The 15,556-nt window shown below is 34.7% G+C and overlaps 1 protein-coding gene across 1 annotated transcript in view; it reads right to left on the bottom strand.

The window, feature by feature from the left end:
- Nucleotides 1–1,286: 1,286 nt before the first annotated feature.
- The window catches only part of TMPRSS7 (transmembrane serine protease 7), a 31,180-nt gene continuing 16,910 nt past the window's right edge, over nt 1,287–15,556 (bottom strand). The window contains exons 8-18 of the mRNA XM_039364082.1: nt 15,355–15,485; nt 13,927–14,039; nt 12,513–12,619; nt 11,483–11,619; nt 10,186–10,293; nt 9,972–10,076; nt 9,140–9,253; nt 7,509–7,686; nt 5,152–5,420; nt 2,593–2,729; nt 1,287–1,460 (exon numbers count right to left, since the gene is read on the bottom strand). Coding sequence (XP_039220016.1) covers nt 1,287–1,460; nt 2,593–2,729; nt 5,152–5,420; nt 7,509–7,686; nt 9,140–9,253; nt 9,972–10,076; nt 10,186–10,293; nt 11,483–11,619; nt 12,513–12,619; nt 13,927–14,039; nt 15,355–15,485 — 1,573 coding nt within the window. The remainder of the gene's footprint in view (nt 1,461–2,592; nt 2,730–5,151; nt 5,421–7,508; nt 7,687–9,139; nt 9,254–9,971; nt 10,077–10,185; nt 10,294–11,482; nt 11,620–12,512; nt 12,620–13,926; nt 14,040–15,354; nt 15,486–15,556) is intronic.

Genomic DNA, 15,556 nt, shown 5'->3' with positions numbered 1-15,556 from the left:
ACCCTCTGCTCAGGCAGGAAACCCTATACCATTTCAGACAAATAGTTGTCCAATCTCTTCTTAAAAACTTCCAATGTTGGAGCATTCACAACTTCTGGAGGCAGGTTGTTCCACTGATTAATTGTTCTAACGGTCAGGAAATTTCTCCTTAGTTCTAGGTTGCTTCTCTCTTTTATTAGTTCCCCTCCATGGCTTCTTGTCCTGCCTTCAGGTGCTTTGGAGAATAGCTTGATTCCCTCTTCTTTGTGGCAACCCCTGAGATATTGGAACACTGCTATCATGTCATCCCTAGTCCTTCTCTTCATTAAACTAGACCTACCCAATTCCAGCAATTTTTCTTTATATGTTTTAGCCTCCAGTCTCCTAATCATCTTTGTTGCTCTTCTCTATAGTCTTTCTAGAGTCTCAACATGCTCTCAATTGTCCCTCTGTAGAAAGTGGTAAGGACAGGGGAAGGAACTTTTCTCATGCGACACAGAAAATTCAGGTGCTGCTGTGCCCGCTTCACCAGTTTCTCATTGTTGAGTGATCAAGCTAGATTATTTGTTAGCTGCTAACACAGAAGCTTGATGCTGCTAACCAACAATAATAGAACTAATAATAAACAGTTCAATAAAAGGGTTGACCCAGTATGCATCTGCTAAAAAAAAGGCAGTGTGTTACGAATGATAAAAATGTAGTTGAAAAGAAGGATGCTAATATAATGCCCTTACATAAATCAATGGCAAAACTATATCTGGAATATTGTGTGCAGTTGTGAATAATAATAATAATAATAATAATAATAATAATAATAATAATAGAGTTGGAAGGGACCTTGGAGGTCATCTAGTCTAATCCCCTGCTCTGACAGGAAACTCTATACCATTTCAGACAAATGGCTGTCTAGTCTCTTCTTAAAAACTTCCAGTGTTTGAGCATTCATAGCTTCTGGAGGCAGGTTGTTCCACTAATTAATTCTTCTGTCAGGAAATTTCTCTTTAGTTTTAGGTTGCTTCTCTCTTTGATTAGTTTCCATCGTTGCTTCTTGTCCTGCCTTCAGATGCTTTGGAGAATAGCTTGACTCCCTTTTCTTTGTGGCAACAAAGAGATATTGGAACACTGCTATTATGTCATCCCTCTTCCTTCTCTTTATTAAACTTCATTAGACTGTTTTAAGATGAATTGTGTACCATAGGTTTTGTAGTCATGGAGATTAAATTCACGATGCAATTAAAAACACAATTATTTATTAAATATGGTTTTAATAAAGATGTTTTATTATAACCTCCAGAATATAATCACTACTAGCTAAAAACTGAAGGCATGTATTTTTGTATCCACGTAGCAAACTTTGACACCCTTGTGTACACTCCCGGGAAATTGGGTCTTCCACAACCATAGCCCCAACTAACAATTCCCATCAAAAACCATTTTCCATCACCTTTATTTCGACATGATAGAGGTCCTCCAGAGTCTCCCTAAAAAGAGATTATTTTAAAAAGTTAACAATATTTAGAGAGCAATGTTTCTCTAGACCAGCGGTTCTCAACCTATGGGTCGCGACCCCATTTGGGGTCGATCGACCATTTCACAGGGGTTGCCAAGCAAGGTTGTCTACCATTTTTTTCCCCTTTTCCGGCGGGTGCCTTACCTCCCTTGGGCTGGGCCAGCTGGTGGCCCAGCCAGTGGTTGGCCTGCTCTGTCTCTGCCGCTTGCCAGCTACGCCTCGGCCGGCGCAGGAAGCGGCACCACGCATGCATGGCGCTCCCGGGCAGGGAAAGTCCTCAACTTAGCGACCAGTTGGGTAGTCCTAGACCTATGACCAGTTTAGTCCTCGACTTACGACCAGTTTAGTCCTCAACTTACGACCGGTTGGGGGTTGCAGCATTAAAAAGGTTGAGAACCACTGCTCTAGACAATATGCATGATAGTATTATTTTAGTGATAAGATTGTTCGTACAACTAATGATGGAAAGGGTTTAGTTAACAATAAAATAAAATAAAATATCATTAAAATAGATATGACTATAATTAATCTAGATTTTTTTCTATCAACTACTAATTTTCTATATTTGAATTTTATTTCTATGGCCCATCAGTTTATCTATAATGTGAAACAGTATAGTTCATCACAGATTAGGGAACCATTTTATCTTCCAGTATGAAAATTACTCAGTAGGAAAGATGATCTAAATATTCCTTGAATAACTTATCATTTTATTAAAGTCATTAAATTCATCTTGGCTGGGTATTCATTCTGGAAGTCGTAGTCCCAAGCTTTCTAAGAAAATGTCCACCATGACAAAACAGAGAGAGAAAGAAGAGAGAACAGAAAAACAGAAAAAGTGGGGAAAAAAACATCAGACTGAAGATTCTTATTTTTTAAGTTAATATTTCATGAGTTCACCTCTCATTATTTTATGGAAATGACGTGTCATTTTCCTGGCAACAGTACAGAAGTGATTTTCCCCAGCCTTTTTCTCTTTTTTTTTCCCAGCTTCCCAGTCTATAGCTTCCCTATAACCATGAATTCTAGGTGGTTCCCAAATCTATGATTATTAGGGGGAAGGGTAGCAAGTATGCATGCCAAAAAAAAGGTGAAATCCTTACTTTGCAGCTATCCCTTTTTCCAGACATTATTCCAGCACATAGCATGCGACTTGTGATAAGTCCATATGTTGAATGACAAACTGTTTGATCCACAATTTCCACCTCTGCTTTCTGTAAAATTGCTGGTGTGTCATCATCTGGATTGGAGAAAAGCATAATAAAGTAAGAAAAAAAAAACATTTCCAGTACCTCATTTTTAATGTTGACCATGATTATACCAACGAACTGTTTCATATGTATTTATTTCATATGGCATAGCATAACATTCATAGATACAACATATAAAATGTGCATCAAAATATAAAAGATCAGAATAGTGAGTTATTTAAAAAATACACAGTACAAGTGATAAATAAAATTATGTATTCATTTGTATTTTATGTATACTTGGAATTTAGCTATTAGCTTATTGTTTCCTAAGAATAACATCTTTTGAAATCCAAAGAGCTATGTTCCAAGAAATGTTGTTAATAACATAACATACTTTAAACAAGCAATCTTCAATCGCTTTGTTTTCAGAATCTCTTTACCTTCTTAAAAATGATTGAGGACCTTCAAAGAATTTTGGTTTATGCGTGTTATATCTATTGATAGTTAAATGTATTAGAAATAAAATTTGAGAAATTTAAATATATTTATTTATTTTAACTTTGTAGATCCCTTGAAAGTATCTCAGGACTTCTGGAGGTCTACAGACCACCATTTGAGAAGCACTGCTTTAGAGTATTCTAAGACTGTTACATTATTTCATTAATCCATGTAATAACCCCATGTTGTAAGGGAGCAGAGTTAGGCCCATGTGATAAATAGAGGAATTGAAGATGAATTAGAATGCCTGGTTAAACAATTATAAGGCAGTCTAAATTATTCACATTACTAATAATAACGAATCTATAGTGTGATTTTCAAAATAGCATTCTGCTTTCCAGATTTCAGACACCGCTTAAACTGAAACATTTGGATTGGCCCAAGTTGTTGTAGTTTGTGAAAAAGTAAACTATGTCCATGTCATATGTAGAGAAGCTGGCAAATGTTACAGGTATACACCACCACTGTTCAGGTATCCAGTTTCCTTTGTTTGGAATGAGCCAATTGTACAAATTCTGCAAAAATTCCAGTGTAATTAACTTTTTGATATTATTTAATAATCTATCAAATTTGCAAGAGTTTCACGGACTTGCCAGGAATTTTAAATAATAATCTCTTAAAAATATTGAGAACACTGAGATTTGATCATCCTGCAAGAATTTGGCCATTAAAAACAATTATCTTTAAAAATAAGTTTTAATTTTGGCTTCTACTGATCTTGTTTAAAAATCGCTGAGTGGTTTGTATGTGTGTGTGTGTGTGTGTGTGTGTGTGTGTGTGTATTTGTATATGCATACATGAACATGTCCACCTGTGATTAAATGTTGCCAGTCCTTAGTCTACAAAGATTTTCCCAACTCAGGATCATCAGTATTTCTTGAAAAAAACAATTATTTGGTCAAGATGTTTAAAAAATTAGATTATTTTAAATGTTTTATGTTTTTCCCCCTTAGTATTCCTAATTTACAAAGAATCTTTAAAATGGTATCCATTGAATTGTTACACTTCGATTTCCAAAGCGAGAACAGATACTTGGAAGCACTGATATTAGATGAGATCTGTATATATTAATTATGATAGAATTAGATTCTTTTACAACAGATAACACTGAACAGAATTTACTAGCACATTATATGTCTTACTCTGGTTTTAAATTTGCTTACCTTCTTCCTAATTTCTTTTTTTTAAATAAGAAATGCATTTGAACAAGAATATTTTTTTCTGGAAATTGCATAGATTCAGAGATGAAAGTTTAGATTAAAAATGCTGCACTGAAAAATAGAGAACTTACCAGAGAAGTCTATGTTAAAAGTAGTTTCTTAAGAAATTAAGAAATGGGAAACTTATGTACAAAGGCTTTTTTAAAGTAAATTTGAGAAATTAGGAAAACATATATTGTGATCTAATGATTTATTATATATATGTTCAAACACATAAGCCATACACATAGATCTGAGAAAGCTGGGTGCTTAAGAAATATGAAATATAAATAAATACATATCAGGATATGGATATCTGGATATCATGATATAAGAATATAATCTTAAAACAAAGCTATTACAAATTACATGACAAACTAGTTGCCATTCTATAAAATGGGCATTTCAAAAAACCCAGAGATAATTCTTTTGGCTCATGTGTTTAAATTTTCTTTTCAATAATAAGTATTTGTTAAACAAATTAAACAATTTTACTTATAACGTATTTTAAGCACTTCCAGGTATTTCCAAAGGAAAAGCGAGGAGGGTTAGAATGGTAACACTAGCATCAAGCTTTGCTCCTTTTGTATTGTATTGTTGTATTTTTGTAATACAGACAAAAAGGGCAAAACTCACCATAAAATGCTCTGGCACTGCTATAGTCATTCTAATGAAAGCACCACTTCCAATACTGCTGACCATTTCTTATTTTTACATAAATCCTTTGTTTATTTGCAACAAATGAATGAATGATACAATGCACTGGGCTTACTTGTTTCCTGCTTCTGTCCCCAACCTGTTACCCAGCATTTTTCTCCAGGGTACACATTGTGCATGATGGGAGGTAAGCATATAGGCCCAACCGACCATCTCATTGTCTCAAGCCAAGGTGTGCTTAATTGCAATAGAGCAATGTCATAATCATAATTTTGACTGTTATAATATTCATGGACAATGATTCTCTTCAAAGTAGAGACAAATTTGGCTTTTCCTCGTGTCTGCATTCCCAAGTATGCTGTCCAAATTCTAGGATCTGATAACCTAAATGAAAACAGAACATTCAAATATCTATTATTGAACATGACCAAAACAAGCATTTATTATTAAATCCTTGAGGTAAAAGAAATTTATGTCTATATCTCAGTGCTGTTCCCCACTAGTGATCCCTATTTACAAGTACAGTGCAAGCAAATGAAAAATAGCATTATTCTGTCGGTATTCTGAATATGTTGAGAGCAGGTCTTGTTTCTTTCTTCTTCACTTAAAGGTCTATGGGAGGGGGGAACTCACCTTTCTCTAATTTTTCTCTAATCTTATTGGGATGGGACCAGGGAAAAGGCAAAATGTAGTTTTGCACAAGTGTTTTCAATGGTTGTGTTTTATTCTTTGGAATATAAGTTTTACCTTATTGTAGGCTAACATTATTCCAGAAAAGTTCTAAATCCATATTTTAAAATGGGATTCATAACAGCTAACAAGAATGGAGAATGAAACTGGCTTTCTGTCTCCTGCTTCAATATACAGTATGTGCCTGCTCTGCAGAACATCATTCCCCCTGAGATTTGGATGGCCTCAATCCTGTCAGTGTTCCAAAAAGATTGAAAAAATTTCTTATCCCCTCAGGCATTGAATTAACACGTCAAGTGAGCCAATTGTACCAGTGTATAGTTGAAGAATGTAAATTGCTACAGGATCTCAGCTGCATTGTATTAACATTATAGTATTGTAGTTATTTTTATCTTATGTTTTTAGTTATTCTTAGCCACTCAGAGTTGTAAAAGCAACCCGGATAGCCATAGAAATATTTAAATTAAATGAATTGTTTGAGCAAGGAAGCAGGTAGTAGAGACATTGAGATCTATTTCACTTTAAGTGACTACTCTTGTACCAAAACTGATACACAGTTAGTTAAACAGTAAGAGTACAATACAGCTTTTGAGAGCTTTAAATCCATATCTATTTGCTTCAGAAAAAAGTACAACTGAGGGGAAAGGAAGTAGGAACAAGAAAAAGGGGAAAAAGACTTTCTAAGAAACAATGCATAAAAGAGACAGTAAAACTGGAACTTGGATACTTTGAGGAGCTCTTCCCTGTTTCTAAGTAACTAAGCAATTAGGGAAATAATAATAAGTTGCAACTTCTAATTGGGGTCTTTTGGGAAGCATTTGGTTTTTGCCCAAGATACTCATTTGTCTGCCCACATAACTGTGGACTTACCCTGCTGATTCTCTAAAGTCCTTTTATGCTAAGGCCTGTGATAATGGAATCCTTTCAGTGTACAACCTGATGTCAGACTCCTATACTTCTTGAAATTTGACATTTGCATTAGTAAGTGAGCAAGAAAATATGAAAATATCAGAGGCCTTTGACAGATATTGACATGTGGGAAAAATTTGTATGCAGGCTTATATCAAATTATCTGTGTGTGCATGGATTTGAATATATACAAGAATATACTTGAATGTATATACTTATTGTACCCATTTGTATTGCAGTTATGCCTGTGTGATGCCCTTTTTCACTTTGGGAAAAAGGGGACATACATTAGATTCATTAGAAACTTGCAGAGTCTGCATTGGCTTCTGGAAAACTTCTAGAGTTAATATACATGACTGCATTCAGTTGTGGTTATTGATGCCCTTGTCTTTTCTTCAGTCTCTGCTTTTTCCTTGTGACAGTGAATCGGGCATAAGGGGGGGGGACCCTATATTTGCATTGAAGAAATTGAATAACCCATGAGCCACAAAGGCTAATTACAGGCTAATGTGGAAGAGTTAAGACTACCACATCCAGGATTCAAAAATCTGTACAACCACTAAATGGCACCTAGTAATTAACATTTTCTATATTTCTTTGCTCTCATCAAGTGATCATCTGGATTTTTGCATCCAGGAGATAGATAGCCCAAGGAAAGGGAGATATTGAAATGCTAAGAACCAAACAATCTTATGTCCTGCTTATTAAATTATAAATTATTTTATAATTGGATGTTGGTAATGTCAAGATTGCATTATATGGCTGATTGTTGCAGATTAAGGGAAAAACAATATCACCTCTGTGCTCTAAAAGAGATCACATGTGTGACATGAGATTAAAGGAATATCTATTATAATAATTTTATCTTCTTACCTGTTCCCCTGAAAACAATGGGCAGCAGAGAGAAGCCACTCTTTTGATATCACAGAGGCGCCACAATAAGCAACTCCAGCAAAATGCAAGCTGGCTTGCCAGGGCCATTCTCCTTCGTGGGTCTCAGAACCTCCCACAATCCGGTTGTGAGCATTGCTGTATCTAGGATTGCCACAGCCTTTTGAAAGAATGTAACAATTTAGCATGCTTTTTGCCCAGCAAAACTGCACTAGCAATTGATTTTAGTTACTTAAATTGAATCAATTGCTATGCTATTTGTTTTTGTGAAATGCCGCACAGCATATCCAGAAGGGAATCCAATCTTTTCAGGCTTATGGCAGGAGCTGACCTATGCCAGAGTCTGTGATGAATGGGAAAAGGACAAGGAAGTACCTTGTGCCGGGACAAAAAGTCCTAGCTCCTACAAATTATAGTCAGTTAAAATTAAATTGACATTATTTGTTACTCTCTATGGGTTTAATAATTCTTCCTTTGTCTCACTAAAAATTACATGTTTCATAAGGGCTCTAAAACCTATCCCTAGCAAGCAGCTCTGGGATCTCAACCTGTGTAAACCCTCAACCATGGAACGGTTCATTGGTCTCTACTCCAAGCATTATCCAGCCACACTTCAGATAGCTTCAGCTATGTGGCATATCTAGAGAACATGCATTAAAGAAGTAGTAATTCCTATGGGATGGAGGAATTTTATAGAAAGTCACTATACACTTAGAAAATGGTTTGATCTTGTAGAAGACAGCTACCTAGCTGCAGGCCTATGGAAAAAAAAACACTTAATAATATATTATAATAGCAAAAGACATGTACTATGTTTCATTTTGGTTCTCTAGTACAGGACTTCTTGGCCTTTTTTTTCTTTTTTTTTTTTTTTGCTTGTCACTATCTTCTGAGTCTTTTGTGTTGTCCTTCATTGTTGAAATTGGCTGATTATTAGCTGGGGGAAAAGTACTTTACCATCTGTACTGCTTGTTAATCTAAACCAGGGGTATCAAACCTTGGCAACTTTTAAGACTTGTGCACGTCGATTCATCTGGCTGGACAATTCTGGTCTTAAAGTTGCCAAGATTGGATATCCTGCTCTAAATGGAATCATGTAAAAACTGTGGTCTCCTTGAAATGTTTCATGCTTCCCTAGGGATAATATAGCTCACGTTGAGAATCACTGCTCTAATATATATGGCTGAAAGTAAATTTATGCAAAGTATTTATGGAATACTTCGAAAGTACAGAAAATTACCTGTGTGAACAGGCAACTGTTTTATAAAGGAAGATTATCTCCATATCTCATTAATTTTAATGATGGGCTAGATGATCTCCATCTCAGTGCCTTTACTGTCTATATAGAGCTGCAAAATATATTATTTAGTTATGAAATATTCTTGGGAGGTTGAAAGCTATAAACTGTTTTATCTTAATGAAATAATAATTGAAACGGAAGGTAGTCAATTCCAATCTTTGATGGGCAAGCCCACCAATTTAAATATTAGAAATATAAATTTGAATATAAATAAAATTGTGTATGTTTGATAAAAACAATGAGGATTAGACCAAAAGGGCAATGAATATATAGTGTGTGGATATACTTGTATATGTCCTTCAAATATACTTACTACAATTTTCATCACTTTGATCAAGGCAATCCAAGATTCCATCACACTTTGCATTTTGTTTCTTGAAGCAAATACCATTGTTGCATTTGAAAGTATTGCTGGTACAGGGAATGCCTAAAAAGCAATAACTGTAATGCTCAAACAATATCAGTCGTCTAAAGTCAGCACAGTCATTCAATATTTTTTTTTTGTAAACACTCCTCACCCTTGGTATAAATGTATAAATGTAAATATAAGTAAACTAAGCAAACCATTTCGCCATCTGTGAAAGAATCCTCCAGAGCAGCATTTCTCAGCAATTTCAGATGTGTGGACTTCAACTCCCAGAATTCCTCATTCTGGAGCTAGTGGTCACCATTGCAGATGCCCCTTCTATAGCCCCAATGCAATGCCCACATTTCCATTTCCTTTCTTTAGAAAGTTTTTTTTTAAATCTTCCAACTTTACTGTTCTTATATTTCCTGTTGGTTTTCCACACATTTGCACAACTCACTGGATCAAAACATGCTTAGTTCTTATAAACTGGTAGGCAATTTCTATTACTTTTGTATGCCAGGATAAGATTGATGTGTTAAAGAAACAACATGAAGCAACATGAACCTGCCAGTGAATTCCAAAGACAAGATTTGAACCAAAGGCTTCTAAACAGGTTCATCATTTGTACACATGTAGAATATCTATGTATGTAGAAAATGATGGGGCTTCAATCTATGGTTGTGCTTGCCATTTAGCTTGTCTCCAATTGTAGATACTTTTGCGTACAAATCTAATTTCTAATCTGCTACAGGATGCAGAATGAGATACATTTAATTGTTTGTAGGGTGGGACTCACTTTCTGTGCAATGTAATTCATCCTGACCATCATTACAGTTATTTAGTCCATCGCAGATAAAAGAACGGTGCTGTGTTAAGAAGTTGCTACTACAATTTTGTTTGTCTATTAAAACAAAAGATAAGCAACATATCAAATGGAGAAGCAATACAAAAAAGCAGCCAACTACAATTATTACTATATTTTTAGTTGTTGCACACTACAGATACTTAACCACAAAACAGTTCATCACTTTCATCAAAGCAGTCATTGATCCCATCACAAAGCTGAATTTGTTGGATACATAACCCACTGTGGCATTCAAAAGATCCAAATGGACAAGCTAAAAGGCAAAAGGAGGGGAAAAATCCTGTGATTTCAGGCTTTCTATAAATTTCTTGTTCTTGTATTAAAGTTCAAGTTATGAGAAAGCAAGCAGGAGCTTTAAGAATATAAATCTAAATATAAGCATGATTAAATAGTCCTCTAGAACTATTGCTATTAATTTCAAAGAGGCAACTGTCCTACTGAATATTTCTTTTAATAAAGTTGTAGAAATGTTACTTTCAAGCTACTGTAAAAATGAGATAATGAAAAATACAAGCTGAAACTTATTTATTTTCAGGATTCATTTGTAATTCATATTTTCTCATGATCTATACACTAAGAAAAGCTATATAGAACTTGGATTCTGGAGTGGGAAAGCTAAGAAATGTCTGTAGCTCTAATGTGTTTCTCTGAGTAGTATCTATTTCCAATTTTCTTCTTTCTGTATCTTTCTGATCTCCATTTCTATCCTCTAATCTAAACTCAGTAATAAACTACATATCTCCCTATGGGTACACTGATATAGATTGAAAGAATAATAAAACTAATTCTGTATTTTTAGAGTGGCCTTTCTCAAGTGATGTCACTTAGGTTCTACAAAAAATCATGATCGACATGAAAATCATTTTTTTCTATGTGCCATCATCTATTTTAGGCTGAGAGATGCTTCTTCCTCATTTTAGTCGTTCACATGAAAATGAGCAATAGTGGGATTTTCTTTCCCAATTACTCAGCACTTCTAGTAGCAGTACTCAGCTCATCTGTCCACGTATCAACGAAGAGATATGAAAGAAAATTATAAGTTAATAATCATCTGAAATGAACTAATTATCTATATTTTTATTATTAATGTGCAATTTCATTTTATACCCACTGTATATTACAGTTTTAGTTTTCATGCTATGCAAGATTTCTAAACAATCTAGGAGTGCAGCTATAATTACAGTACATCCATTGGGACTAACACAAATGAATCAAAACCTTCCACCTGATCATCAAATCATTTCAATTTTAGCAGATTAATTTTTGATATGACAATTTGCTGCAGTATACAGTTACACATCTTTTGTCTCTAGCACATCAACCTTCCTTAATTATAAGTGGTAGCTATTGAATAGAAGTTAAGAGAAGATAATATCTTTATAGCTGTATATAACATCTGCATGCCAGTAAGGTTTTCTAATAATTTTTATAGTCAGTCTTACGCTGGCTGATATTGTAACTTCCATATTCCACAAGAAAGGGCTGTTCAGAAAGCTTGGAGCTACACTGAAATTCCATGTTAACCACCAAGTTTGCCACACGGAATATTGTTTGATGATCAATGTAGTAGCCACAATACCTGCAAAATGGATGATATAAACTTATGCAGACCATCTCTTGCGAAGAGGTGAATAGTATAATATAGTTACAGTATAATTTTGCATTACCAGATTTCTAAGTCTACATGCCAAAAGCTTCACCTAGCAGTAGATTTATCTCTATGCAATGCTCTATTTTATTCCCTAAAGGTTTCCATGATTCTCCTTTGCGATCACATTAAGTACTTTCTTCTGTATTTCCCTAACTGAAGACAGGTTTTGATTCTATTCCACTCTAAGTTTGCACCCACTTTCTTTTGTTTTCCTCCTGTCTTAATGTATGGATGAGAAAAATGATAAAGGTCAAATTCTTATCTTTCACCTAGCATTTTCCCAATGTGTTTTTATGTTTTATACATGTCTTACTTAGCTTATCTGTTAGGACTAATAATACTTTGCTTGATGGACAAACAATTAAATCATATTAATTATCAATACACAATATTTCCTTTGTTTTACAGTAAAACGTGCTTCTAAGGACTGATAAGACTAATTTAAATTTCTCCATACAAATATGCACATCTTTAGTTATATTCTTTATGCCTCCTGAATTTTATGGAGTATTGATACAATATGCTAAAGGATACACACACACACACACACACACACACACACACATGAACTGCAAGGAAACAACTTGTACATTGCAGTGATAATTAAAATTTAGAAAATAATTAGAAAACACTTTCTAAATTGTCACAAAGAGACAACCATACTGACTCTTTCTTATCTGTCAAACTATGTTTCTATAAGTATAACTATGTCAAACTATGTTTCTGTAACATTAAAAACTCATAAGTGTATTATTTCATATGCAATGCTTTTCATTTATTCCTGCACCATTAAACGATTTACAATATATGAACACACTTACATTAGCTCATTAATTTTCCACCATCCATGTTCACAGCCTTTAATGCTTTTTTCACTGATCATATAATTATGAAACATCAGTGCAATACCAAAGTTCTTCTGAGAAGCCTGATTTTAAGAAAGAATAAAAATATCTTTTTTTTTCAAAGGGAATAAATTTTCTGGCAACTTTTACTGTGTAGAAATAGTGGCATGTAATACTTTTTATCAGAACTTATTTTATATGCCACAAGAATAAAATACCTTCTTGGAATTGCTGAAAGGACTGTGTTGTAAACAGATAGGTGGTGTTCTATTCATCCCCCTCTATTGAAAGAGGGCTGTTCAATTTTAACGTAAATCACCTTTTTTATCCCTCTTTCAAACCAGTGGTCTTCTTTGCCCAGTGGACTTCACTGTCTTCAAAAGGGTCACCTTGATCTTTCAAATGTAAATGCTGAAAATTGTCCTGATGGGTTTGTTCTCCTATGTTGTGCCATGCATTTGTGAAGTGGTTGTTTTATTTCTTCAATGTACAAATCTGCACATGTCTCAGTACATTGTACTGCATAAATTACATTACTCAGTTTGTGTCTGGGTATTTTATCATTGGGGTGGACAAGCTTCCGCCTTAGTGTATTCTTGGGTTTAAAATGTACGTGTATGGTATGTTGGTTGAAAATCCTCCTGAATTTTTCAGATATTCCTGCAATATATGTAATGACAGTGTTGCAATGTTAAAAGTATTGTGCCTTGTGAATGGCACTGACCTTCAGTAGTTGTTGCAGGAAATTGGTGACCTTGGTAAGATCTCTCTTTGGAGTCTTATACATAGCAGTGTCTTGAGTGGGGTGAAGGTTTGACTACCAGCAAAGAGGGAAAAGTAAAAAAAAACCTAAAACACATCAACGAAGCCCTAAGAATGTGTGACTATACCAACTGGACCTTCATAAAATCCAGAAAAAGGCCCAGCAGGAGCTCCTCCAAAACAGACAAAGAAGAGAACAATAAATGAAGCAACTTTTGTCATTCCATATATTGCAGGAATATCTAAAAAGTTCAGGAGGATTTTCAACCAACACAATATACATGCACATTTTAAACCTAAGAATATACTAAGGCAGAAGCTTGTTGCCTTAATTTAATCTGCCTGTTATGAATGCTTAAAGAGAGAAGCTAGGCTAGCAGAATTAAAGAACAGGTGCAGCTTTCCACAATTCACAAGGAAATCTTTCATCTCCCATTACAGCTATTTGACTCCCCCCCCCCCAAAAAAAACAGAGTGGGAGAGACATTAAAGCTTTGTGCAGAGATCAAAGAGAGCAGACTCTTGCAACTTCATCTCACTAAAGAGACAGAGAGTCCTGTTTCCAACTGACACCAAACATGGGGAAGTGTAGTTGGGAAAGTCCTCTAATGATGGGATTTTAAATTACCTGAAAAGTCCACATGCAAATACATTTTGGAGGATAATAGCTGGGATAATAGGGACTTATGATTCGCCCTTCAAATCCAGAACTTCCCAATGCCAATATAGTTTTTCCACATTCTGAGAAAAGAGAGGATGTTCCTGTTTATTATTATACACTTGGAAAATCAAGAATTAGTCAAAAAAGAAGAGACCTTTTTACACTACTTTTTTTAAATTGTTGATCTGATTCTCTACTGTTTTACATAAATTTCAGCATGACAAACAAGGGATATAATAAAAATAGGAAAAAATAGGAGAAATGAGACAACAACAAACAACACATAGTTGTTCCACAAGGATAAAGAGAAATTGAATGCAGTACGGTATCTTAAATAAATGCTGTTGAAAACTAAGAACTACCTTTACCTGTTTTATGAAAAAGCATGGAAGACATAACTTTCATAGTTTTGTAACCATGATAAAAAAATCTCTTAAGCTGCTAAATACCTACTCCAGACTTTTTGTTTAAAGAAAGTGATTGTTTCTAAAGGAAATAAAGAAATTACAAGATTTATAGAGGAGTCATTGACTAAGGCCTGTCTGAGGAATTCTGGGAGTTGGTCCACAAGTCATGAAAGGGCCATGTTTGAAGACCCTTGGACTAAAGCAAGGGTAGGCAACCTTGGCTCTATTATGACTTGTGGACTTCAACTTCCAGAATTCTTGAGCCAGCTATGCTGAGGGGAAAGGGAGAGGTTTCCAAGCTGAGCCATGCTGGCTCAGGAATTCTGGGAGTTGAAGTCCACGAGTCATAAAAGAGCCAAGGTTGCCTAGCCCTGGACTAAGGTAATAGAAAAAAGCTATCTGACTTCCTGTGCTAAGTTGGAAAGTCACCATTGCTAAAGATAGTAGGGTAGAATTAGTTTATTGCTACAGTATTAAACTATCAATAAGCAATTGAATAAAGCAAGTATTTAAAGATCAAGACTCTTTTAATTAATTCAAGCTCTGCCCCTATTATTACACGGACAATTTTCTTGATCTGCTTCTGTATTTCTGTGTTCAGTTCCCAGTATTCTCTATCAAGTCATGCTTTTCCTGGTAATATTGCTTTCCAATGTTAACCAGATCTGATCTGATATTGATTAGCTTTCAGTGAAGTCAGTAGACAAATTACTGTGGTGCTGGGTAAATATATGAAAACTCCTCCATCTAGTGGAATAATGTAGCATAATATGAATGGGCCATAGATATAAGTGCAGCTGGGTTAATTCTTGCAGTTCTAAGCAGAAAAATTTACTGAAAGTTTTTGAAAAAAAATGGAGAGGAACTAAATGTATGCTGGAGATTGTAAAATAAATTGTCATAAATAATGTACTATTTTCAAAGACAGAACAGAAGTAATATGACCAAACTTCCACATTTGTTTTTTAAAAAGAGACAAAATACCCACTTTCTTGTGGAATGATCTCAAAGTAGCCATGAAATTCCTTCATTTGCCTCACTTGTGTTGACTTCAGCATAACTAACATCATATTATTTGTAGAAACGAAAGATATCAATGAATTGGAAGGTTCACATATTCTGAAATAAAACAATTTGTTATAAATGTATAGATGTTATAGAAATTACTAGATATCTTTCATGCCTATCCT

The sequence above is a fragment of the Crotalus tigris genome, unplaced genomic scaffold (assembly GCF_016545835.1).
Source record: "Crotalus tigris isolate CLP2741 ecotype Arizona unplaced genomic scaffold, ASM1654583v1 scf7180000019648.599848, whole genome shotgun sequence".
Lineage (NCBI taxonomy): Eukaryota > Metazoa > Chordata > Lepidosauria > Squamata > Viperidae > Crotalus > Crotalus tigris.
This window is presented reverse-complemented; position numbering and strand designations above follow the sequence as displayed.